Genomic DNA, 24,364 nt, shown 5'->3' with positions numbered 1-24,364 from the left:
CTGCTGTAAAGAGTGCACTAACTTCTCATATAAGATAGCCCTTCTGTGTCATTAACCTCTGATAAGTTATACTATATTTCTAATAAATACATTGTTGCAGGTTAGAAAGTGTGCAGGAATCAGGTTTTGTCTCATCTTCTATGGGGTATGGAACTCCAGGCCTCGAGAGTCGGTGTCCTGCAGGTTTTTGATCTCACCCTGGGTCAACCCACCTGAATTGAATGATTAGTTCATTACCAGGTCTCTGGAGAACTTCAAGACATGTTGAGGAGGTAATTTAGCCGTTTAAATCAGCTGTGTTGGGTCAAGGACACATCTAAAACCTACAGGACACCGGCTCTCAAAGCCTGGAAGTCCCTACCCCTGTTCTATGCTCTTGGCTTATGAACTAGATTGGTGAGTGTTTTCAGTAGTACTGACTGAAAGCTTCAAACGTTGGGTGTGGAGTGTGCAGTACTATGCATGTACTGCACTTTAGTTTCTTTTTCTTTTCTTTTTTTTAATCACCAGTGAAGTCACAGAAGAAATCATATGTCAGATGAACTGATGAGTTCTCCTCCCAGGGCATCGCATTATGTCTTTTTGTCAGATACCATTACACACGTCTATTAGCGCTGGTGCGTTGACGCCTTGTCTGTTTTCAGAGACCTACACTGTCTGTTTTCAAAGGAGTGAGAGGAACCAGCAGTTTAATAATAATAATAATGGATTGCATTTATATAGCGCTTTTCTAGGCACCCAAAGCGCTTTACAATTCCACTATTCATTCACTCTCACATTCACACACTGGTGAAGGCAAGCTACAGTTGTAGCCACAGCTACCCTGGGGCAGACTGACAGAAGCGAGGCTGCCATATCGCCATCGGCCCTTCTGGCCAACACCAGTAGGTGGTAGGGTAAAGTGTCTTGCCCAAGGACACAACGACCAGGACAGAGAGAGCAGGGGGATTGAACCGGCAACCCTCCGGTTACAGATGAGCTTCCCATTCCCCTGAGCAACGGTCGCCCAGTGGCATGATATCTGCATGTCCCTGTTCCATAACTTTGTGCTTCACCAAAGAACACCTCGTGAGTAACTTAGACTTACCAGTGGCTTTGACACAACTGCATTATATGATTCTACAGGAATAAGGACAGGCTGACAGTATAGTTGCTGCAAAAATAACTTGTCACTTTTTCACATGCCAGCGGCCCAATTGGCATAATTTTCACAGCTCTTTACAGTGTGATGGACACTCACACAACCTACAGTATGAAAGGAACCTTTTAGTTCTTTGAAAAAGTCTAAAATGACTAAAATGAAGGTGTCTTGGATGTAAATGCAGCTAGTTTATACCTAAAAAGTCGAATAAGTACATAAAGCACATTCTTTTGTATTTGTCCTGATTATTAACATGAACGGCCACAAAATTGTTAATTTATTTAGCAGGTAATTGATTGAGAGTAGCTTACCGGTAATTGTTTATTTTTGTTCAATATTTCAAAGCATTAAAACCAAGCCTGATCCTGACTGCTGGCAACTGCTATCAGAATACCAAGTTAGCTATTTTATATTCACACCAGTGTCTGCATACATGTGGAGAATTTCCATGCCGGGGAAAGCAACCGCTGCTCTGGCTGTTGTTTTTCACTCTCACAGTGACATTCCCCAGTGAATGGATGGACTGACTCCAGAGCCACAGAGGGATTGATGTGTGTGTCGGATTGTGTTTGGCATTTCTTCTATGAGTGCAATTGTTTCAATACTGATGTATTTATATTACAGCAGCCAATTTGCCCCCTTCCTAGCCATCATACAGGCTTCCTCAGGGACCGGTATCTGATAATGGCTTTTTGTCTCACCGTTGCGGCTGCTATCTGGCGCGAGCATGTTCCTTGACCAGTTGGTTTTACAGTTCAGTCTGCTGGGAAATGGGCAGTCTGAGCTAGAACTGATTCACAAAATGGATGTTTACAGACAGCTGGCTGATGAGTGCGTGTGAAATTAAAAAAATAAAAATAAAACCAAAGTTCTCATAATTTGTGGGTTTTAGAGCAAAAGAGGAAAAGGGGGGGTATGAGTGATGGTAAGTGGTTGTTTATACTGGCTCTGTAATTACCACTCATTGTGAGAGGCTTTTTTCGTAAATAAAATGCTCTCTTGTGGTCATGACTGTGCTTTTTTTCTTGTTTAAACATTTCAAATGGTTAGAAAATCCTTGATTATATAAAAATTGTTGGGTATTGTGTTACTGCGGGGCTGACAGAGGTCAGGCGGGCTGCCTTTTGAGGCAGTGATGTAAACTGCACGTGTTGCCTGCAGGGCTGCTCTCTGCTGGGTCACGCCAGTGATGTTGCGCTCAATATCAGTAGTGCACTGATTGCAGGATCGAGCGACCAGGCTGAGGTCCTATCCTCTGTCAGAGGGTGATACGGTTTCTACAGCAGGTGAACAAACAGGAAAAGAAACAGAACAAAGAAGTCCAACTAAGCACTTTAATAGTGGATATATTCTGATCCTTGCAATCCATTATATTCAGTTATACCTGTCAGCCTACACTCTAAGAAATAGGGGCATTTCAGTCCTAACAGGTAGAGTTGACATGAATGTACCCCTAAGGTTAATTGTTGGGCATCAGCGTAACTATATCTACCTTTTCCACAAAGATTCTTGTGTCCCTAATGAAATGGTACATATCTGCAGCATTTGTTTAAATGTTTTAAGGTGCAGTAATGTGCCACATGCGCAAGGAATCTGGGTAAAATGTTAGCTGAATAGTGCTTCCTGCATTCAGATTGGTTTTATTTGAGGTGCTTTTGGAAGGGATACATTTAAACTCCAACTGAAAGGCACTCTCTTGAACTATAATCACATGTTTTTCCTTCTAATGGTGTGGTCATCTTTATCCTAAAGAAAATCCAACGTGTTCTGGCATATAAGACTTTGTAAAGGAGTATAAATATATTTCATGAACCGCTGGACCTTTCCTAGTGGTGGTCCTTTAATAGCAGACTTCCACTTGTGGAGTACCAATAATGGCAAATATCCACCTTGGATGAGAGTGGAATATAAAGAGCCCAAAACGGTTTTAACACAAAGCTAACAATTTTTATCATATTTAAATCAAATGTGCATAAACTGCACACAATAGCACAAATCACAGATAATATGAATGAATATCAAAATACAAACTGAGTTTATAAAACTGCAGTCAAATCTGAATCAGCCATTTACACCAAGATATTTAGTGTCAGGTGATTTATAAATCCAGAAATTCATAAATTCCTTTGGTTAAAACTCTGTTGTTTTGGCTCCTCTTTACATGGAAAGAGGGATGCGGTCAGTTACTGGAAGACAAGTAGAATAGATCCAGATTTTTCACAAACTCTGTTTAACATCCTGATTAAGGTTTGTAAGCTGAAACATGTTTTTTGGATTTTTTTGGCTAAACCTGAGCATGCGATGAGAATAAGGGCATTTAAAATTATATTTAATAAGAGGATGCCTTTGAATTCTTTGTTGGTGAAGGCAAGCTACAGTTGTAGCCACAGCTGCCCTGGGGCAGACTGACAGAAGTGAGGCTGCCATATCGCGCCATATCGGAAATGGCTTGAGACCTAGACTATTAGCAAAATGTAGCTGTTGTGTATGAAAGGTGTCCAATTAATAATGCATGTACAAATCCAGAGTGGAGCCATTTGGTAAGATCACACAGTAACCGTAGGATAATTTCCTCTCTCATCTTCTCTTCCTTTGCTATTGAGTCTGCAGTTATACCATTAATATTATAACACAGTGCTTTATTTAAAGTCCAGAAAAATATCTCATACTATGCTGTTTCTCCCTCCCATCCTGCAGGTGGCAGCATAGACAGCGACTGTGCCTTTGAAGGAGACTACAACGTGCCCCCTCTTTCAATGACTGAGGGCATGCAGCATATTCGCATAATGGAGGGCGTGTCACGCTCTCTGCCCTCCTCCCCGCTGCTCACCCATCAGACCATCAGTGTCAGGCTGCAGCCAATGAAGAAGCTCACAGGTAAGGATGCTGCAGGTGATAGAGGAGTCACTCAGAGTGCAGGATTTGAAGTTGTTGTCATTTTCTTTTTAAACCAGAGTTCAGGAAGAAAGCCACAGCCAATAGAGACATGGGCTAAATCTGGTTTAAATTTGCCTGTGGCTGTCCTCCCCCATAGACTCGGTGTACTAACACAGCCTCCCTTAGCCCTTCACTGTACCACTGTAGGCAGCTTAATCACAAAATCATGCATACTGAGTTAAAACTGATTTTACAAGACTAAGCAATGTTTCACCCCGATGCTTGCTGATAAGCAGTAATCATTTACTGTATTACTTGCCCCCCTAATTCTAAGTAGAAAGCAAGTGGAGCTGAGCTCGGGTTTCTGACAAACACTGTAATTTCCAATTGTTGTAATCGCCAAAGTCCTACCTAATTGACAGTGTCAAGAACAGATGATGGACTGCGAGCTGCGGTTGGCTCAGGCGTCCTTTATTGCTTTTTACCTCCTACCACTAATCGTTTCCTTCCACAGTCATCACTGACATTCAGAAAATGTGGAAAATTGCCTCCCCTCTGTTTCCTCATCAACTGCTTTATGAGTCTGTGTTGTGTTCCCTCTACTATTGCAATGGGGAGAAGCAGTTGTTTTGGTACACAAGACGGTCTGGGCATCAAAGGTTACTGCTCTACTTGTGCTTTCAAAATGAGAATTGAAATATTGACAGCACAGCTTCACCCAGTATCTGTGCAGCCTCCACACAGAAGCAGAGTGGGTGTGGATGAGTTTAAAGCTCGACTCAGTAGTCACCACTAGGGTGCACCAATCTCCCAGCTACTTCAGATCATTAACCGTTTCTGGTATGCCGGGGGGAGCTGTGATTTTTACATCATACAGAATGATTTATGATCTCTCCAGGGTCATCCAAACTGTGGGTTTTAAAGGGGAAACGCACATCACATAACCACATCATTTTCTCCCATTTTAACTGGGTGTGCCACACTGCTGTAGAGGACTGTGTGTGGACGGATGGAGCAGAGGTTTCTTTTTCTTTCTTTCTTTTTTCTCGAGAATTAAATTTCAGAACAATCCGGCCAAATCACACTCTTCTCCCCACCTCCTCCCTCACTGTTCTGCTGTTTGAGGAGCATTTTGTGTGCTTTTCTTGGATTTGATGTTTTGTGGCTGATTCAGCCTGCTTCTAAAAGGCTTCTTTCATCTGCGTGAGTCGCAGCTAGTTTTTAGGACATCATACGAATCTGTAAATATGAATGTGTGTGTGTGAGAGAGAGAGTGTTTGTGTGTGTGTTTTTTTTTCATTACAGCCAAGAATAGCTTGATTAATGATGCACGGCGCCGTCTCATTTGTACTATTCTTATTTTGTGGCTGACGTAGGGAGAGGTCTCTTTGCAGTGTTCTCACACATGTCATCGTTTGGCTTGATGTATTACACCAGTCAGGTGCTGCTTGTTGTGTGTTTGGGGATTTTCAAACTTAGTGATGCTTTTTAAACAGATTTTTTTTCTATGGATTATGTTTCATAATTGACTCATTTCACTACACTTGTCACCTTAAGTGAACATGTGTTGTAACTTTCACTAGGATTAGCTTGTGCTTATCTGTATGGATTTGTGTCATATCTCTTATTGTCTGTCATAAGGTGGTGTCTATTTAAATGGTGAAGTCACGGAAAAAATATATAATTGCTTTAATCCAGATAAAGGTTTTTGCATTAAAAAGGGCTTATATATGGTATGTCCAGTGGTTATTCTTCAAATCACATGTCAGTATGACTTTACAGCACTTACAGGACCAAAACGGCCTGTCAGTGAAATGACAGCATGCACAAAAGCCCTCAAGTGCCCATTGTCCTTCAAGCCCTCAAAGACCTGTGTCTGCTCTCAAGTGTCATCCACCAGCAGACTGTATTTGAGCTCAGACTACCCAGCTTTGTCGCCCTTTAATTAATTCAACGCAGCACCACTTCCTCCACAGCTTGACGGTACTGAGCTTGTGTGCGGTGTTACAGTCACAGGCCTGAACCCCTCCCGTGCCACATATTGCAGAGGTGAGAGAAGGGAGTGCGCTAGAGAGCAAACAGCAGTAGGTCTAAAGGGCTAAAGCGCTTTGATCCCCCCCGGTGGGCTCCCCCAGTCACAGCTTCTATCTGCCCTTGTTTGTAGCTCCTGATTGGCCCTAGGGGGGCAGAATTGTGATGTTTGTGAAGACTTGAGTTATTCAACCTTGTAAAATAGCAATGAAATTTCTGACCTTTTCAGAGAATCCTTGACTTTCTGATTGAATCCCCTCTGCCTCCTTGAAGACTCTTGAAGGGGAACTTCTTAGACAGATTTTTGGAGTAGGAAGAGATGCAAACAGGCACTGCGTAGTCAGTTTTTCATGTAATCACTACTGGTTTTCTGTGGACTTGGAAGTAATGCCACAATTCTTCACCCTATTGGTCAAAAAAGTATGAAGGTACTTATGAGATGGAAAGATTAGCTGATACATTGAACAACATAGTCCCACATGTCGGTGGTTTCTAATCTTCTTACAATGCAGTGTTATGTCATGAAACCTTGTCTTGCTAAGTGGCATGCATTGTCATGACTTCCTTTTAGTTGTCTATATTAAGGAATAATCTATTTTAAACAAATGTGCACAGAAAGGTCTAGGTTATTGATGTTCGTTTAGTGAATTACTTAGAGTTTGGCATTGAGAGGTAATCCACTTGATGTATGAGTAAGGCACTGTGTGCTAAACTACAACTACTAAACGATAGGAAAGATTCTGCAGCAACTTAAGGAAAGAAAATAATCTACATTTTTGTTTTATCATTATAAACCAGTAACATCTTTAAAACCTGCTGAAAATGTTGGATCTCAGCACCTTTAGGCTGCTTTCTCTGTGTATATCTGATAACATCTACTGCTACGGTTGGCCACACTGAGTGTTAGATTACAGCAACCACTCAGTGCTTGTTCGTAGCAAGCAGTTTTACCTGTCTCCTCAATATTTGGTTTCAGCAACCACCACTAATACCATTGGCAGTCCTCGATGGCTTTGGTCTCCCTCACAAAACTTGCTCATGATTGGATCAAGGAACATGACAAAGAGCCCAAACCATTCAAATTCTTAAGAACCAAATCTGATAGAGAGTCCATGAAATGCACCACAATACTCCTGATCGCCTAAAAAGACTCTGTCGGTGGTTTTTATGTTGTGCCTGAATCCCTACACTATATAAAAGATAAATTTAGCCGCCATGGCATCACACACTGTTTTTAACTCAGTGTTGGCAAACATTGAGTTAAAATTCTCAACAAATGCCAGCAAGCTTGGTTAGAAAGCTACACCCATAATGGATCCACACAGACACACAAATCTGCTATTAGCGCTAAGTCATGAAAGTCCTATTATTTCACTCTTAAGGACTGAAGCAGAAACTTCTTGGATGATCTGTAGCTAATAGCAAACCATATAATTCCATTAAAACCTTCTAAAAAGCTTAGCAGCCGAAACATCACTTTAAATTGGAGAACGTGATGCCTACAACTCCCTGTTTCAGTTTCTCTTTCATAAACTGTGGCCATGAATATGTGGCCAACAAAAAAAGAAAGAAATAAGGATGGGGGGCAAATACTTTTTCACAGAACTATACTCTGGTTTCATTTTTAAGCCCTGAAGGTTGGAGCTTGTTTTAATGATATGTTTTGCATGAAAAAAATCTTGATAAAGTAACTAGTAACTGCAGCTGTCTGATAAATGCAGGGTAGTGGTAAATGCTTAAATACCAGTACCAGATATAAATACACTTAATGGTAGTACATTAAACCACTGACAGGGCTCATCTGTCCCTCATCTTCATGTGCGTTTGACAGATTTCGCGTCCACATTGTTTATGTTTTCTATTTTTAGTCCTCTGTTGTCTCAGAATTGGAGTGGCTCATTGTCGCACTTATCTCTTAGTGGCTGATTGTTATGAGCTGTAATCACTGATTGCTTATTTGTGCTTTAATAAACACCTCACTCAAGTGTCAGGCTCACCAGAGATGTCGCCCCAGCTGATTGATTGGCCCTGCTCCACTCAGAAACATTTAAGAGGAATTATTTCAACATCTCTCCCCAGATTACACTGCTTTCCCCTAATTAATGGCTACAATCAATACAATTACTGCCTCCCCATGGATTGCAGCATAAAAGTGGAAAATTGCATTTGGCCTTAAAACCTGAGAAAAGCCTTGATTTAATTATACAGCCTAATTTTTCACCCACTTTTGCTTCAATTATCACAGTGATATGAGTATATCTAAAATCTATTGTCTCTGTGGTGCTCACAGTAATGGAGTAATATGTGAATAAGTGGGAATGCACTACACTTAGCTAACTTGTAAGCGGTCACTGATGTAGGCATGAGTAGTGGTCAGGGTTAACAAAGCACAGTGTGCAGGACTGCTTAGTCAGGTTTTACAGCTCATGGTGTGGGTGGTCTTAAAGAATCCGCATTAAAACAGTTGAGCAGTTGAGCTCTGCTAAATTGGCTACTTCTCACAAATGCTGCATCTCTGTTTTTGTTTTTTTGTCTTCTTTTAAATTTATTTTACAGTGGAATCGTTCAAAGAAAAGACACGCTCCCTTGTTGGGGGTTTTCCTGCAGAGATACAGCAGACTGCAATAAGATTATGGTGTATCTGAGTCATGCTCAGCAGAATCTTTTTTATTATTTTTTGAAGTATTTGGGGAATGTGGACGAGGCTAGCAGAGGAAAGCATGACACAAAAATAGTTCCGTTTGATTATAAAAGCGATTCGTGGCCACCTGCTGAGCTGTGAAAATATTGCAGGAAAGCCACAAGAAGTAGTTCAAACTACAATCCAGCCCCAAGAAGGCCTCTGGGTCCACCTCCAAGGCACAATGACCACCCCCACTAAGAAATGGGACTGATCAGTGGAAGCCAGAGAGAATCAAATTCACCCAATTGGTTTTTCAAGGAGGAATGATATCTCTCCAGACTAACGGGGTTTAGAAGTAAATTTCTATATTGAGTTGCACATAAATCATTTTTTGATTTCCAATTCATGAGGATAGTTTTCTTAGCGATGCATAAGGCAGTAGGAACTATGTGTGATGCATTTGCTTCTATATCTAATTCACTTGCATCACCTAAAATGCACAGTGGGTGAGGTTGGGATACAGCAATTGAACGATGTGAATGTGTCTTCACATGTCCTCTGCCAGAATCTCTGAACAGACGTACAAGACCATATAGCAAACATATAGTTCACTTTATATAAAACTACCTATGTGCAAGGCCCATTTGGAACATCCTTTGTCCTGTAAAGTGTGTTCTATGGAGAGCTTTGTGTCTAAAAATATCGATCTTCACTTTGATTTTGCTATCAGGAGGGAAATGGAAGTCATCCATTTTTGACTTTTTTGATTTTGAATTTGTGGGTACAGAGATTTAAATATTCTGTTCTGTGTTAAGTATTTCTAAGTTCAGTCAACTGGGGTTAAATATCACCTGTATGGTGGACCATAATTGGTGATATTCAAGAAATGTACTGTCGCTGACTTTGAACTTGTTCTTCTGTAGAGTTCTTGTCCAATTATGGGTTTTCTAATAAGCTTCATTTGATACATTTTAAAGCCTACAGCAATCTGTTGGCTAAGAAGTAGTAATAAAAATCTGGTAGTTCTAGACCATCATTATCTTTAGACTCGAGAAAATGTCAGATTAATTGAAACTGTTATTTGTAGCCCTAAAAGCATAATTAAACAGTAGCTAATAAATAACAGGTTTCACCTGATTAATTAATTTACCTGCCTCTGAGATTAAACGCCAGCTGATCTTCCAGCATCATATAGGAACAGATGTTTGAACATGCAATAATCCATCTGTAATTCTCTTACGTTTCACATATTTTATTTTATTTTTATTTTTTATATGAGCAGCTCTTGTGTGACGTCTCAATCTCTGTCTCTCTCTCCACCCATCCTTGGCCAGCCTCATGTCTTATTTGCATCTGGTATCCTCTGTGAATTTTTGAAATGAACACTGACATTTGGGACGTCTCAATCTCCACGCCTCCTTACCCAGCGTTGCACCTTGAGAAAATCGTTCTTCAATTATCATCATTATTTCCTCCTTCCACTGTCCCAGCCACTGCCGACCCACCAAATCATTTGTTCCGCTGAAAGGGAAAATGTGACATTTTCAGATCCATTGTCGCAGCTGAAAAATAAGGAGTGAAGGTTAAGAGTAGAAAGGTGTAATTGAAATGTTTAAGTACGATGCCCTCAGGAAAAGCAGTGGTTGGATTAAATGCTGCAACAGAAGTACTTGACATATTTTAGTCACCGTCCAAATAGTCTGGCTTTCTTAGAGATGAGGTGCTGTGTCATTATGTGCAAACATCAGTTCTTCTGCACTGTGCCACAGTATGTCACATTAAAGTTACTTGAGGGGAGTCGAAATGTCCCTGTAGCTGCCTTTCGTTGAACTTACTTCAGATGAATGGTGGTGCACAACTGAAGGGGTAATACTTATAGTAGAAATATAATAGAAGTTTTTCTAAACTGAAACTGCTCTTATTTCCCAAAATTTGAGATTTCTGCTCCAAGTTCTTTTCTGCATTTTAATGAAAATGTAATGTTTGGTTGTGCTCAGACACGCTATGTGTATGGTAAGTGTAAAGCTATAGCTAACAGCAGGCCTGGGGACCCACCCAAAGGGCAAGAAACATAACAAACCCACAAGTGTTTTAAGTAGAATTCTTTGGTCTGAAAATCAAATCTGGAAGAAAAACAAGTGTATAGATGTGATTTTCTTTTCACAATTAAAAAAATGAGTGCTCAATGCTATAGTATTTCCAAACTAAATGAACCAGAAAATATTTTAGAGTAAAACAAAAAAAAGGAGGCAACTCTAACCCAAGTAAAATTGCCAAGTGACAGTTCTTTTATTTATTAGACAGAATTGTAAACTTTAAAGTTGTTGAGAAACTGTTCAGCGAGATGACACGCGAGCTAATCTAGAAGCTGCAGCAGCAGCAGCCCGAAATCGCCGTGGATTTACACTTTTATGAAAAAGCTCTGGCTGCTTCATTTTCAATCAAATGTTAGATACTTTAAAGCTTTGATTGAATTTGAGTTGAGATGGTTACTTTTTAATTTCCGGTAAGAAAAACTGCACTCTCCATTTTAAACCATTCCTGCATGCTATTTCTAATTCTTTAAGAAGGAAGCTAGTTGGGGCCCATCAAATATTTGTGCCCGGGGGTCTCTAAGATGATGATCTCGGCAGTTAACTTAGCTCAGCTTAGTATAATGACTAGAAACAAAGAAAATGTGCTACCATGTTCTGTCACAAAAGCTTAATACTTAATGTGGTATATTGTTTGAGTATTTGTAGTAGTTGCGCTCCATTTCTTCCTCAGTGTCAGGTGGGATTTCCTGCAGCTCCCATGAGATAGCTAAAGAGGTGCATTTAAATAGGATAAAACCAGACCAGATGTTTCCACTCATAGCTAGGCTGTGCAGCCATTGGCTGTTGGTTTTTTTTATTTAGGCAGATATAACACCTCCTCTATTCACCCTGCTCACTCCCCCCCACCCCCAACAACAGCATCCAATACACACTCAACACAAGGCTCCAGCCTGTCTCTCTCAACCACCCAGGTTAGGAGGGAACTGAGGAGGATTAATGGCAAGAAGGCAGCGGGTCCAGATGGCATCAGCTCGAGGGTCGTCAGGTCCTGCGCGGACCAACTGTGTGGGGTGATGGAGCACCTCTTCAACCTGAGCCTGAGGTTGGGAAGAGTCCCACAGCTCTGGAAAACCTCCTGTGTTGTACCAGTGCCAAAGACTTCACGCCCCAAGGACCTCAACAGCTACAGGCCGGTGGCTCTGACATCCCACCTGATGAAGACCCTGGAGCGGTTGGTCCTGGCTCAGCTTCGGCGCCTAATAAGCTCATCACTGGACCCACTTCAGTTTGCCTACCAGCCTGGCATTGGAGCGGATGATGCCGTCATTCACCTCCTACATCGTTCCCTCGCTCACCTGGAGACCGCTGGAAGCACTGTGAGAATCATGTTCTTTGATTTCTCCAGTGCCTTCAACACCATTCTTCCCTCGGTTCTAAAGGACAAGCTGGTGAACTCTGGAGTGGACCATCACCTCACTACCTGGATCCTGGACTACCTCACCGACCGACCACAGTATGTGAGGACTCAGGGCTGTGTGTCGGACAGGGTCGTCTGCAGTACGGGGGCCCCACAGGGAACGGTTCTGGCTCCGTTCCTCTTCACCATCTACACTGCAGACTTCTCCCACAATTCCACCCAGTGCTTCCTGCAGAAGTTCTCTGACGACTCTGCAATAGTCGGCCTCATCACTGATGGGGACGACAAGGAGTACAGAGGTCTGACCCAAGACTTTGTGGACTGGTGCCAGCTGAACTACCTCCAGATCAACGCCAGTAAAACCAAGGAACTGGTGGTAGACTTCCGCAGGCACAAGCATTCTTCACTGCAACCACTGAACATCCAAGGTATGGACATTGAGGCTGTGGACAGCTACAGGTACCTTGGTGTTCATCTGAACAATAGACTGGACTGGACTCATAACTCAGACGCCCTCTACAGGAAAGGGCAGAGCAGGCTGTACCTGCTGCGGAGACTCAGGTCGTTTGGAGTGGAGGGCCCACTCCTGAAGAAATTCTATGACTCTGTTGTGGCTTCTGCTATCTTTTATGGCGTGGTCTGCTGGGGCGGCAGCATCTCTGCTGGGGACAGGAAGAGACTGAACAGGCTGATCCGAAGGGCCAGCTCTGTTCTAGGATGCCCTCTGGACCCAGTGGAGGTGGTGAGTGACAGGAGAACGGCGGCTAAGCTGTCATCCCTGATGGACAACATCTCCCACCCCATGCAGCAGACTGTGACAGCACTGAGCAGCTCCTTCAGTGGGAGACTGCGGCACCCACGGTGTGGGACGGAGAGATTTCGCAGGTCTTTCCTCCCCACTGCTGTCAGACTCCACAACAAAGACTTTAACTGATCAAGCACACACAGCCATACATATGCAATAATACTAAGTGCAATAATCCTTTCTGTCATCGTTGTATTTTTACTCAGTTGTATATAGTATTTGTATTTGTATTCTATTTTTATCTTATTGTATATTTATTTTATTTTATTCTACTGTATATAGTATTTTATTTTATTCTATTCTGTACAGTTGTGTACTGTATTTATTCTTATTGTATTCTAATTTTTGCCTCATAACTTTTGCACTGTCCTCTTCCTGCTGTGACAAAACAAATTTCCCACGTGTGGGACTAATAAAGGTTATCTTATCTTATATAAGACGTGTATCAGGCTGATCGTTCTTTCTGCCCTTTTTTATGCACACATTAAAAAAATCAGTAAATCAAGTTCTGATTATGGCAATTTAAATTGGAAAGCAAAAAAGACTGATTTAAAAAAAAAAAAAAAGAAGAAGCTCACTTGAAAATGAGAAAACTCATAATATATTAATGATTGTTGAGGTGTTGCTTATTTTAATGTAAAGAAAAGGTAAAAGAAAGGTGAGGCTTAAAGTGAAAAATCTCAGATCCATCTTTCATCTATAAATATATCAGGTAAATAGAGGAAAGGACCACAGGGAAGACGAACTAGAAGTGGAAGGAATGATAAAAACAATAATATAATAATATTGAAAGAGCTGCACTGTCTGGTGTGGGAATAAAGATTATAGTTTATATCTTGAGGCTGAAGATGCCAGGCGTTCTGCAAGGATGTTTACACATAATATAAAGACAACATGCATTTCTAGAAGATTTATATCACTTCTTAAGTCTGTAAACTCCTGTGATGAATATCATAACTAACTGATTATGACTCTTTGCAGCAACAAAGTCTAGGCTATACATCTTTCCTGGTGCTTTCATTCCTTACACACTTTGGTAACCTTATTGGTTACATGTAAGTACAACTACTGTGCAACAGTCTCAAACCACCCCACACCAAAGTATTGAAGTCTCGAACAATAGTTTTCCAGGCTTTCTGTCTTTCAAAGTTTTTCTTTGGATATTGGCTGGCCTTTCCGTCACTTTCAGTCCAGTCCTTGTACCTAACCATTTTCAGATGAATGTAGTTTGGTTGTTAAGCCACTTAACACTGGCCTGTAAATGATTCAAGCATAAATAAGCACCTAATTCACAGGATGAATCAAATTTTATCTCAAATTAACTTTGAGCCTTTCACTGAAAACACATCTTTTGTATCCATTTGGTTTGTTGAATTTATTTTAAAAAAATAAAAAAAAAACTCAAGATGTGCGAATAATAATTTGAGAAAACCAAGACAAAGGAAGTGACAGGCATAAATAACTACAGCAGACGAGCAGTACTCGAAAGTCTCAACCTTAAGAAATAGGAAAAAAAGCTAGCAAAGACCTGCTTGAGCTGATAACTTTACTGTTTACTGAAACCTCCTCAGAAATGGCCTCAGGATTCTTAAGTCATTAGGGTGCAAAGACCAAAATATGCCAAATTGCACAAGGACCAGGCTTAAAATTAGTGAAAAGCAGCCACTGTCCAAAGAAGAAAATTTTTAAAGACCTACTAAATAACTAAAAGTCCCAATTTACAGAATGTCTTGTATTAAAAAAACAAAACAAAAAAAACCTAACACATGTTGGCTACTCGGTAGTAAAATATAAATGAGGGGTGGCTCAAGACTGTTGCACATTACTGTATGGGCAGTTGAAAAAGTCAAATAACAATAACTGAGAAGCACTAAGCCAAAGGTTTTCTCATTTGAAGTTTCTGAGTCCTCTCTGTCATTGCTGTGGTGGTGAGTGAGATAAAGAAGGCTGAGAATCACTGCTTTTCAGTAGCAAGTGAAGTTTGACCTGTGATCGTCGCACATTTTCTGGGCCTTTTGGTAAGACTTGCAAGGGGGTTAGGATTGTCACCCGAGGGAAATAACTGTGAGTGGAGGAGATTAATAAAAAACATTTAGAACAGGATGCTTACAGCCTAACGAAGCGCCCGACAAAAGCGAAGCTGGTACACAATAAACTTGCAGCCTCTTGAGTTTGGACATGAAACATGGCTGCAGCTGTACAAATAGAGTTTCAAGGGTAAAACAAGGACAGGCAGGAATGTCTTGGTCCAAAAGGAAAACAGTGTAGGTTTCATTGAAACCCATGTTACGATCAAATAATACCATTCCTCCTTTTTCCCTCACCGCTTGTGATCTGATATGTCCCCGAAGCTCCGTCCACAAACGACAAAACTGTGTCCCTTTAATAATACCCTCCCTTTCTCCCTCCCTCTTTTTTTATGCCATTTTCTTTCCTGCCTCAATACCCACCCTTCTCCTCCTCCTCCACCTCCTTTTGCTCTGTGGTTGCTATGACAACAGCAGCACTGCACCATTCATCTGCTGGAGACCTGGACTCCTGTTCCTGTACAGAGAGTGTGCGCCTCTCACATCTATACATAACACGCTAAGCGCTAATGCAGTCACGGAGGCGATTGAAGAGCTCACCTCTCTGTGCTTACAGCAAAGGCTCCCTGTGCCGCTCGTATCGCTCTCTTCTTCTTCTTTTTTTTTTTGTCCTCTCTTCATTTCTTTCTGGCGAAGGCTTTTGGTTACCTGTCAGCTTTTCACGTTGCTGCCATCGCAGAGGTTTCACCTTTGTGTCTCCCCTCCTTCTCTTTCCCCAGTGACACATTGACTGCTGCGTTCTTCCTTCTTCCTTCCCTTTTTCCTCCCCTCTCGTTTTCCTCCTCCTCTTCTCGCTCCTCCCGTCACTGCCATAGCTGCCCGGCTCCGTATCATTTACCGCAACTGAAGTGAGCAGGCAGCATCACCACTGAAACCTGTGGCGATTGCTTCAGAAGGGAAACCGGGGGGGAAGGTAGAAGGAGATCTCGTGTGCTTCTCCGCACTTCTCCTCCCCTGCTTCGCTTGCAGGCGTATTTTCTCGTACGCATTTTCCTTCTTTTCCTTCTTTTTCCTTGTTTTTCTTTTTTTTTTTTTTTCTTTTTGATGAGCTGGTCATCGTTCAGGGAGGAAGCAGGACTGCTTGTGTCGCTGGAAGGAGGGGAAGGAGGGGAGCTGGTGCCGTACTCCAGCCTTCAGGAATGCGAGATCTGGTTTGAGAATGGTGAGCCCAGCCACACCCTCTTTTGCTTGTTTCATTCCTCCATCTGTGCTCGCAAACTCTGTTTCACCCCCTCACCCAGCCTCCAACCCTCACCACTTGTCACCTGCTGCTCCACCTTTCCTTGCACGGAGCTCGTCTGCTGCGTGGCGCGGCCGCTGGTTCGAATGACGTTTGTAAAGACACGGGGCTAATGGGAGGAGTGCAGGAAAGTAATTTCTCTCTGTGAAATGATGCATTTGTCAAAGATGTGAACTCTAATCACAGTGTAGGCTCGAGGGCCTGTGAATCAACCAGAGTGTGATAATGTAAGTGTTTTTTCGTGGCGAGCTGGTCTGTTTCATGCGTCAGCGTGGGTGAGCATTCAATTGTCTTTGAGAGAGTGTGTGTGTGTGTATGTGTCTGATGGAGTGTGTGTGCGTGTCTAAAGCGCAAGCTGTGGGCGGCTAATGGTGCTTGTTCTTGTTGTTGTGTGTCTCACTTTTCCTTCCAGAGCGCAGCGTCATATGTAGCATATGGTTGCGTAAATGGGTTGAAGTTGGTGGGGAATAGTCCCCCCCCCCGCCCACCCCAAACCCCTCGCTAGGTAGTCGGCAGCAGCTTGTTGTTGTGTACGAGAATCACCTTGTCATGTGCTGGGACGTGGTTCCTCCCTCTTGCTGCAGGTTTCCTGCCTCCCTGCCTTATCCCAGGGGACTGCTAGCTGGTGTGTGAACGGAACAAAATGTCTCAATAACGTTGTCTGCCAGAAAAACATGAACACCTCATCACCAGCTGCTATTGCTGGTCTCAGGTGAATGGTTTTTGATGAGGCGCCTACAGCCGGTTTTCACACCACTTAGTATCACCACCTGGAGAGTGCTTTGATGAGCTTACCTTGTCAGCTGTCATTCAGGCTCTTATCATGCAATGACACTAAGAACTTCAATTTCAGGGTGGCTAAGTAGCCGTGTTTATTGTCTTCATGGTGGATCCCTCATGGGGTTATTTGAACTCGATGGAGCAGGGTGAAACGGGTCTCTTCCAGAGTAATGCAGTGCATCCCTCTGTGGTTATGACACAAGGACTTTTGTATTGTTTCCCTCTCTCTTATTAGATGTATTAGCTGGGTGATGGTTGCCTGACAGACGCTGCAAAGCCTTGAAAGTGCGAAGACGGGTATTCAACAGGTGCAGTGGAACACATATGCCACTTTAAGTCATGGTTGAGGCGGTTCTTGTGAGAATACCCACAGAAAATGTGTGATAGAGTATGTTTCTCAAGGTTATTTTAACCATTGCTTGAGTCATTCAAGTGTTTTGCAGTTTGTGTCAGTACCCGTATTTATTCGTGGGCCCATATTTTTTTTCCACAAGTCCTGACTTTAAACTGCAGGCTTCTGAATTGGTGTGGCACACTTACCTGTGTGTAAACTTCACTTACCTGTACCCGTTTGCAGTGTTTCAGAGGGATATTGATTTTATATAATTGCTCGATTTCCCTCCCCTCGTAAGACAAATGGTTTGTAAGCCAAAAAATGAGTTATGAAATAAACTGGGCAGATGTCTAAAATCCAACATCCGTGGGTCAGTTTACTGGCACCACAACCTGCACAGGAAATGTGACTGTGATGTTAATTTGCCTACTGGACTGTCAGTTTTATGAGTCTTTAGTAAGAGAGTAGCATTTGGATTCCACCTACCGTAGATTAAATAGGCAGCCTCCTGAGGGACCATACAGACAATATGTGCCATGCATAAAGTGACCAAACCACAGTAAACTAAGTGTGGGGTGAAACGTATGTTTTACAGATAAAGACCTGCTAATTCAGCTGTTGTTCGGTTTGAATATAATCTTTGGGGTTTGTTGTATTAACTGGGAGGTGAAACTCTTTGAGATTAAATATCTCTTTTGCAAGAGTCTCCAGATAGGGAGCATTAACCTAATTTGTTTAGAGGCAAGAGAAACAAGACATTCCAAAGAAAAACCATGGAAGCAGAACATCTGAGCCACCATGATAACCAGTGTTTAGCCCTGGTTTCGATAGCCAGACACATCTCTTTTTTTAAGCCAATCAAAAGTAAGACAGGAACAAAATCCCAGATAACCCGACACTTTGTCATTCTACCTACATGTGATACCACTGGCCTTTAAAAGCTCGCACTTTGTTCCTCATTCTCAAAGTTTATTAGTGAGATTTAATTATGTGTTGCATGCCGGACTAGTATTCTTGTGTATTAAAGTCCTTTTCTTTCTCAGTCGAACAGCAGTTGTCGAATAAGTAGAATTACTTATCAAGTGAGTCGGTGTTGCCCCTTCAGTAACAACTCCCTGGATTCTAGAATTACAGTCTTTTATTATGATTAGAGAAGAGGCAGTGAGCGCCGCCATTAGCAAGATGAAGTCATCCTTTTGATCCCCACTCCGACCAAGCTCTTTAAAGTCGGCTTCCAGTGTGTGTACCAGGTAACAACCTACAATTAGAAATCTCCCCAAAAGCTTTCAAAACAGCTACAGTAATATGACGCAGCTAAAGAAGTGCAACCCAGACAGAGACAGCTTTAGCAATAACAGGCTTGGCTTTAACTTTCCTTTTTTTTTTGTAATTTAAGTAATTAAAAAAATATTAGGTTCTCTAATTGTAGGCAGAAAGGTCCCGCTGACATTCAGTATGTCTCCTGGCATCAAATGGCTGTTGTGAAAATTTCAAAGCAAGTTTGCAAGAAGTAAGACGAAGACAAAGAGCTTCATTGTTGTTGCTCACAGAAAGGCCGTCCTTGGCAAAGTGTTTGACTTTGTTGATCGTGGTGTCTCTGAAAGTTTCAGTTTCTTTATGTTTTATTTGTGACAATGACTTTTGCATTTTATTTAACCACCATCATTCCAGCCAGTAACATTAAAACTGCGTAGCTGACTGCTGTTATGCTGATGAGATCCAGTTTTTATGTTGCAGTTTTTACATTTACTGATCTGAACAAATTGATGCTTAAAGGAGAAATATTCTTTAAAACTTAGACAGGAAAGCAGGAACAGAGCGGGAGAATGCAGGAAATTGGGTGGAGTTGAATCCAGGCCCTACAGTAGCCTTCAGCAACATGGGCCACCATCTAGATGAGCTACACCGTTGTACTGATGTCAGATCAATTTTAAGCTACTTAAACATTCTATTCATGGGGTCGTTAAGTGGTTGGAGACTTTGAAAAGGTCAATTATTGTTTTAAAAACACAAATTTCTTTGGTTTCCTGGTATAAAATAAGGGATAAACATTGGAAAAAATGAAATAAACTAACAGGGAAAGAAAACACTGATGTCCAAGTGGGCCAGAATCTTACAATTTTACAATCCCTAAAAAATGATGAGAGGCAGCAGAAAGATTCAATAAATATTTTGATATCAAACCAAACTGACGACAGAATTAACATCTATTTTTTTCTACGCCTAGAATAAAAAGTCTTTTCTCAAAATCACTCTATTCCCTTTTCTGTCTTTTTATCCTTGAGCATTTTTGCAGTGAAAAGGTTTCATTTTGTGGAACCAGAAGAGCATACTTGTTTTGTATTTATGAGCAATACCAAGGCTTGAGTTTTTCTTTTAATTTTACTCTCTAAACATCCAATCTTTCTTGAAATCCTGTTAACATATTTTTCTGTGTTAGTGGCACCAAATGTGGAATTTCTATTCAGTGTTTTTCTTTCTTAATTTTAATCCTCCTCTGTGTAGCACAGCAAGCGGCTGCATCTTGCAAGAGAGGCTTTACAAATGAAGTTACTATCTTATGACTATTACTGTGGTTTTTACTTACGTTTAGTTTTATCTAGGTATTTAGCCGTACCTTCTGGAATAGAAGAGGGAAAAAAACCTGTATTGTGGAGAAGAGAAACCCGCAGTGTACTATTAATAGCAATGATAATGATTTGCTTACAAAACAGAGCAGTGGGTTACATATACCACCTCACTGCTTTCTGCGAATACCGCTGGTGAAGAGCTGAGCAAACACTTCTCTGTGAGATGCTCACACAAATACACAGAGACCTAAAGAAGTGTGTTATTGTATGTGTGTCCATGCGTATCCAAACCCTTACGGACTATTGCACAGGACTCCACAGTGACACCAGGCGCAGTATTAACATTCACTACTTGTCTGTCTGCTGTTAACTTATTTGCTCAGTCATTTCAGGGTCCTGAACCCCTACCAGGCGTTTGTCTGGATCACAGCTCCGACTTTCTACCCTTACTGTCAGTCTCCTAACTATGTGTATGGGATTACATGAGGGCCACAATTGATTACAGCTTCTATCTGACATGAAAGACATTTGGGGAGCTTTGATGGTCATTTTATGTCGTCCTAAAGACAGTGACACATTATCAGAATCATCTCAATCAGAACAGCTTAAAACTGGAAGCATGGATCAGTAATCAAATCTGTTTTCTTTGTAGTGTTTATTTTAGCTTCCTAATTACATAACAAGAGCAAAAGCATCCGACCCTCACTGATTTTTCACAAAGACAAGGGTGTGGTTCTCAAGTAGTGTCTGTGTGAGGTTATAAATATCTCCACTAGGGGACCAACTCCAGCTGGGACAAAGGTCAAGACACCCTTGCTATTATTAGTACACTGCATCAAGTGGTGTCCTTGGCAATTGTGCTCCTCTCACTTTCCCGGAGTGCCTGATATTTGACTTTACCTTGCTGCTTTCCTCAGGAGTGCAGTCCTCTCTGGTCTCCTGCTGGGAGAGGGTATGCCAAACGTTCATGGTCACTCCTCTGTATCAACCTGCTGTGGAAGGAGAATGTACACATTTTAGCCAATAAAGGATTAAAAAAATGCTGCTCGGAGCAAATAAATAAGGTATTTGAATTTATTGGTAACAATACATTAAACAGCATCCTATGGATTTTGAAAGGATTCCATTTTGGAGACTCAATTAAAAGATTATCATGCTGTTACATAATAATATAATGATAAAGTGACATGTGAACAATGGAATCGTGCACAAACAACATGTTGAGCTGGTTAAAACATTGTAGAAAATCCTGTCTGTGAAACGAGGACAAACAATCTGAACAGGAAGTGCATCTATTTGGCAACGTCTGCAGAAAGAGCATTTTTCTTGGCATCTTTTCTTGCCACTGATTTTTGGTTGTTCAAGAATGGTAAGCAGGGACCAGCAGCCAATCAGGCAGGAACCCCCCTCTCTACAGGTTTTCTTGATCCACACGAAAACCTCGCTTAAGGAAGGTCCTACACGGGCAGTTCCTATATTTGAAACATGCACAAAGATGTGGGTGACCCTAAAAGGACCCTCAAGTTCCTGCTGTAAAAACAGCCTTTGCTCCACGGTGCCTTTGACTCACATCATGTTTGGCCACTAAAGCTCAGTCTTAACTTGAGATCATCCTTTGTGTGGGGATTACCAACTTTGTCCCTCTGCTTTTAAAAGGCAGTAACCTAAAACGGCTCCAAATTCTTTCTATAAGTCTTAGATTTAGGTTAACCCACTCATGCGTTGTTGTGCATTTGATATCACTTGATTTAGTGCTGTTGGTTTAATCCAAGCCCAATAAGGTTATGTGAAACGTTGAATTAACAGCTCTTTGGGTTAAGGAAAGCTCAGTTAATGAGCCTTCTTAGGAAATCAGCCCCTCCCGCCTTCCTCTTAAAATTCCGGCTGTGCCTCACCTTGCTCCACTAATCCTCCCAAGGCCTGTAATGATAGATACACATTTGAGTGTGTGCAGACACTCGCACACAGACACTTGCACGCATACATTAAAAGTACAAAAAAATAAAACAAACAGGGGAGGCAGCCGAGCTAATGGACTCGCACATGCTACTGACTGTCGGCAGCCTCCGTGTTGCACGGCAACATCTGGTCTGTATTGTTTTGTTTAACAAGTCAACAAGAGAAGCACACAAAATCATCTGCGGTCTGTGAGCCGGATTATTAAATGCACACTGGGCACAAGTCTTCGGGTCATTCATGGAGACTGGTGAAATAAATATAAAACTGCATCTCTCTGCTACTTCAGGACTGCAATGCTTTTGAACTCAGTTGCTATATGTTGAATAGAATGAATTACTAAACTCTTCATCTTCAAAATTACCCAAACATATCCACTTCATTGCAAACCTTTTAACTTCATAAGCCTAATTGTGGGCAGTTGTCTTTGCTGCTCCAAAGATTAACATCAAAAACATTGTTAATCTTTTCTGAAACGCCTCATATGGGCATAAAAGGACTGCTAGATCACATTATGTGTGATAAGATTGCATAAAATGATAAATTATCAATCAAAATTAAACTTCATTCAACTTCAGGCTGCTATAAATGCTTTGTTTCTGTCTTAAAAAAATCTTCTTGGATCTGTGTGATGTTAGAGAGAGAAGTTATCCTTAATATGGTGGGCAGCTCTAGCTATGAGAAGAAAAGCCCCACCCATCTGCTACGACAGCCAATCAGAAGAACACTTAATGGGAGAAAATGACTTGTTTCAGATAGGGGATGAACGGAGGGGCTGCACCATTATTTTGAGCTATGAATCATGAGCACAACAGGTCCCCTGCAAAAGTTCATTAAGTAACACTTAACAGTCAGCTTGACTCTTCAGTATCATCATTTTTTAAAACATTGAAATGTGATATTGATGTGACTGTATTGCTCTATGAAAGCACTCAAAAAAAAAAGTCAAAGCTTCATTATTGTTCCAGATTGAGATCACATCATCTCTTTTTGGGTCAGAGCACAAAGGATCAGAGCTGCCATTGCAGCAGTTTGCATCTTTAAAAGCTGAATTCCTTGAATTGAGATGTGTGGAGGACGCGGTGCTGTAAAGCAGCTGAGATTTGTCAATACAAAGAGGTTGTTTGATTGCATTTGAGCAAAAGCTGGGAGCTTTTAGTGCCGTTGAAGTCAGCTTCTGTCTGCGTTACCACCACCCTAAAAAGATGGACAACTCTTCCTTTCCCTGTGCTCTGCTGTTGCCATAGTGACTGGGCCGGCGTGCTCAGTTTCTATAAAGCTCTGCTTAGGTTGCAGACAGCCGGGCAATGTATGTCCTCACCGCTGGTCTGTACGTGAGTGTGTATGTTAATTTGTGGGCGCCCGTGTCTTTGTCTGAGTGGGTGCCTGAGGTCGTATGCAACTGACACAGTGGTAGAGACGCTGCGATGTCTCCTTTCGCTCGCTTATCATTCACTTATCTGCAGCAAATGAGAAAATGTGCATTGCATATTGGAGCTTCCAATTCATATTCAGATCTTGTCATTTATTTGTTGAAAGCCCAGGTTGTGTCTGAGGGGACTGCCATGTTGAAAAGAAGCTTTCCTCTTTCATATGCACAACACCGTGTGAATTTGAATCACAATATTGACGTGCTTTCTGTTTTGTTGATGACTTCGCCAAAGGCTGTGTGTCTGTGCTGACAGTCTTGGGAATAGATATGAGCTTTTTAAATTTTTCACAATGTCCTTTAGCACCAGTGTTTCTGTGGATCCCTCCCTTCGCCCTCTCTTTTCTTACTCTAATCTCACATATACACTTGCATACATGTCGCATGCATATTCATATTCGAACCCGCACACCCAGAGCATGTAAGACATATCTATTTCACGGCCACGTGCATCTGCACATGCAGACAAGATATATTTATTCATAAGCTCATTAGAGGAGTGGATTTGCCTGCTGCCATCCATCACACTGTCACCCATCCTCAGCCTGGCACACACTGACAACAGAACTGCAGGAGAGAAGTCCATGGGATTTAGTCTCCTGGAACCAGAGCTATAGAGGGGATTTACTCCAATAGACAGCGTTTCCCTTCCCTATTTTGTAGAGGTGAGATCAGGGAGACTACAAACAAAAGAAATGGTAATCTTCTTTTCACTGTAGTTTATCCCAAAATTGATATTCTGGGAGGAGAATGCCTTTAGTCTCTCAGTGCAATCAGTGTCAAGGCATCGCAGGAAACCTTTGGTACCGTAAATGATTTAAAATGTAAAACAGTTGAAATATATGGGGGAACTTTGTGTTCATGCTCTTGCGAACACACTGCCTACACTGTCAGACTGTCACACTCTCCTTCCAGCTTGTTACAGGTTATAGTGCAAGCTGTTGCAAGCTTGTCAGTGCAGGTGCAAGAGTGCCTTCAGGAAATCGGACAGGACTGTAGGTTGAAATGGAAGCATAAAAATACAAGCTTTGGCGTCTT

The 24,364-nt window shown here is 41.7% G+C and overlaps 1 protein-coding gene and 1 long non-coding RNA gene across 11 annotated transcripts in view; one reads left to right on the top strand and one right to left on the bottom strand.

Annotated features, from left to right (window-relative positions):
* The window catches only part of LOC147323690 (uncharacterized), a 42,868-nt gene extending 26,286 nt beyond the window's left edge, over window positions 1–16,582 (bottom strand). Inside the window, exons 1-3 of the long non-coding RNA XR_015130772.1 lie at window positions 15,558–16,582; window positions 10,096–10,193; window positions 6,271–6,454 (exon numbers count right to left, since the gene is read on the bottom strand). This is a non-coding gene — a long non-coding RNA (uncharacterized LOC147323690). The remainder of the gene's footprint in view (window positions 1–6,270; window positions 6,455–10,095; window positions 10,194–15,557) is intronic.
* Window positions 1–24,364, top strand: part of tanc2b (tetratricopeptide repeat, ankyrin repeat and coiled-coil containing 2b) — a 189,211-nt gene that overhangs the window by 102,616 nt on the left and 62,231 nt on the right. For 8 of the 10 annotated variants that reach the window (XM_086304207.1, XM_086304201.1, XM_086304204.1 and 5 more), the window contains one exon: window positions 3,839–4,018. In XM_086304207.1, coding sequence (XP_086160333.1) covers window positions 3,839–4,018 — 180 coding nt within the window. Of the gene's footprint in view, window positions 1–3,838; window positions 4,019–15,484; window positions 16,180–24,364 lie in introns of those variants that run through there. The other 2 variants (XM_086304210.1, XM_086304209.1) reach the window with 1 other exon arrangement.

This window comes from Aulonocara sp. 'chitande type north' Nkhata Bay, linkage group LG8, assembly GCF_057382095.1.
Source record: "Aulonocara sp. 'chitande type north' Nkhata Bay isolate Kocher_YH1m ecotype deep benthic linkage group LG8, A_spYH_male_GT1.1, whole genome shotgun sequence".
Classification (NCBI taxonomy): Eukaryota; Metazoa; Chordata; class Actinopteri; order Cichliformes; family Cichlidae; genus Aulonocara; species Aulonocara sp. 'chitande type north' Nkhata Bay.
Note: the sequence above shows the minus strand (reverse complement) of the source record. Positions and strands in the feature narration are given on the sequence as shown.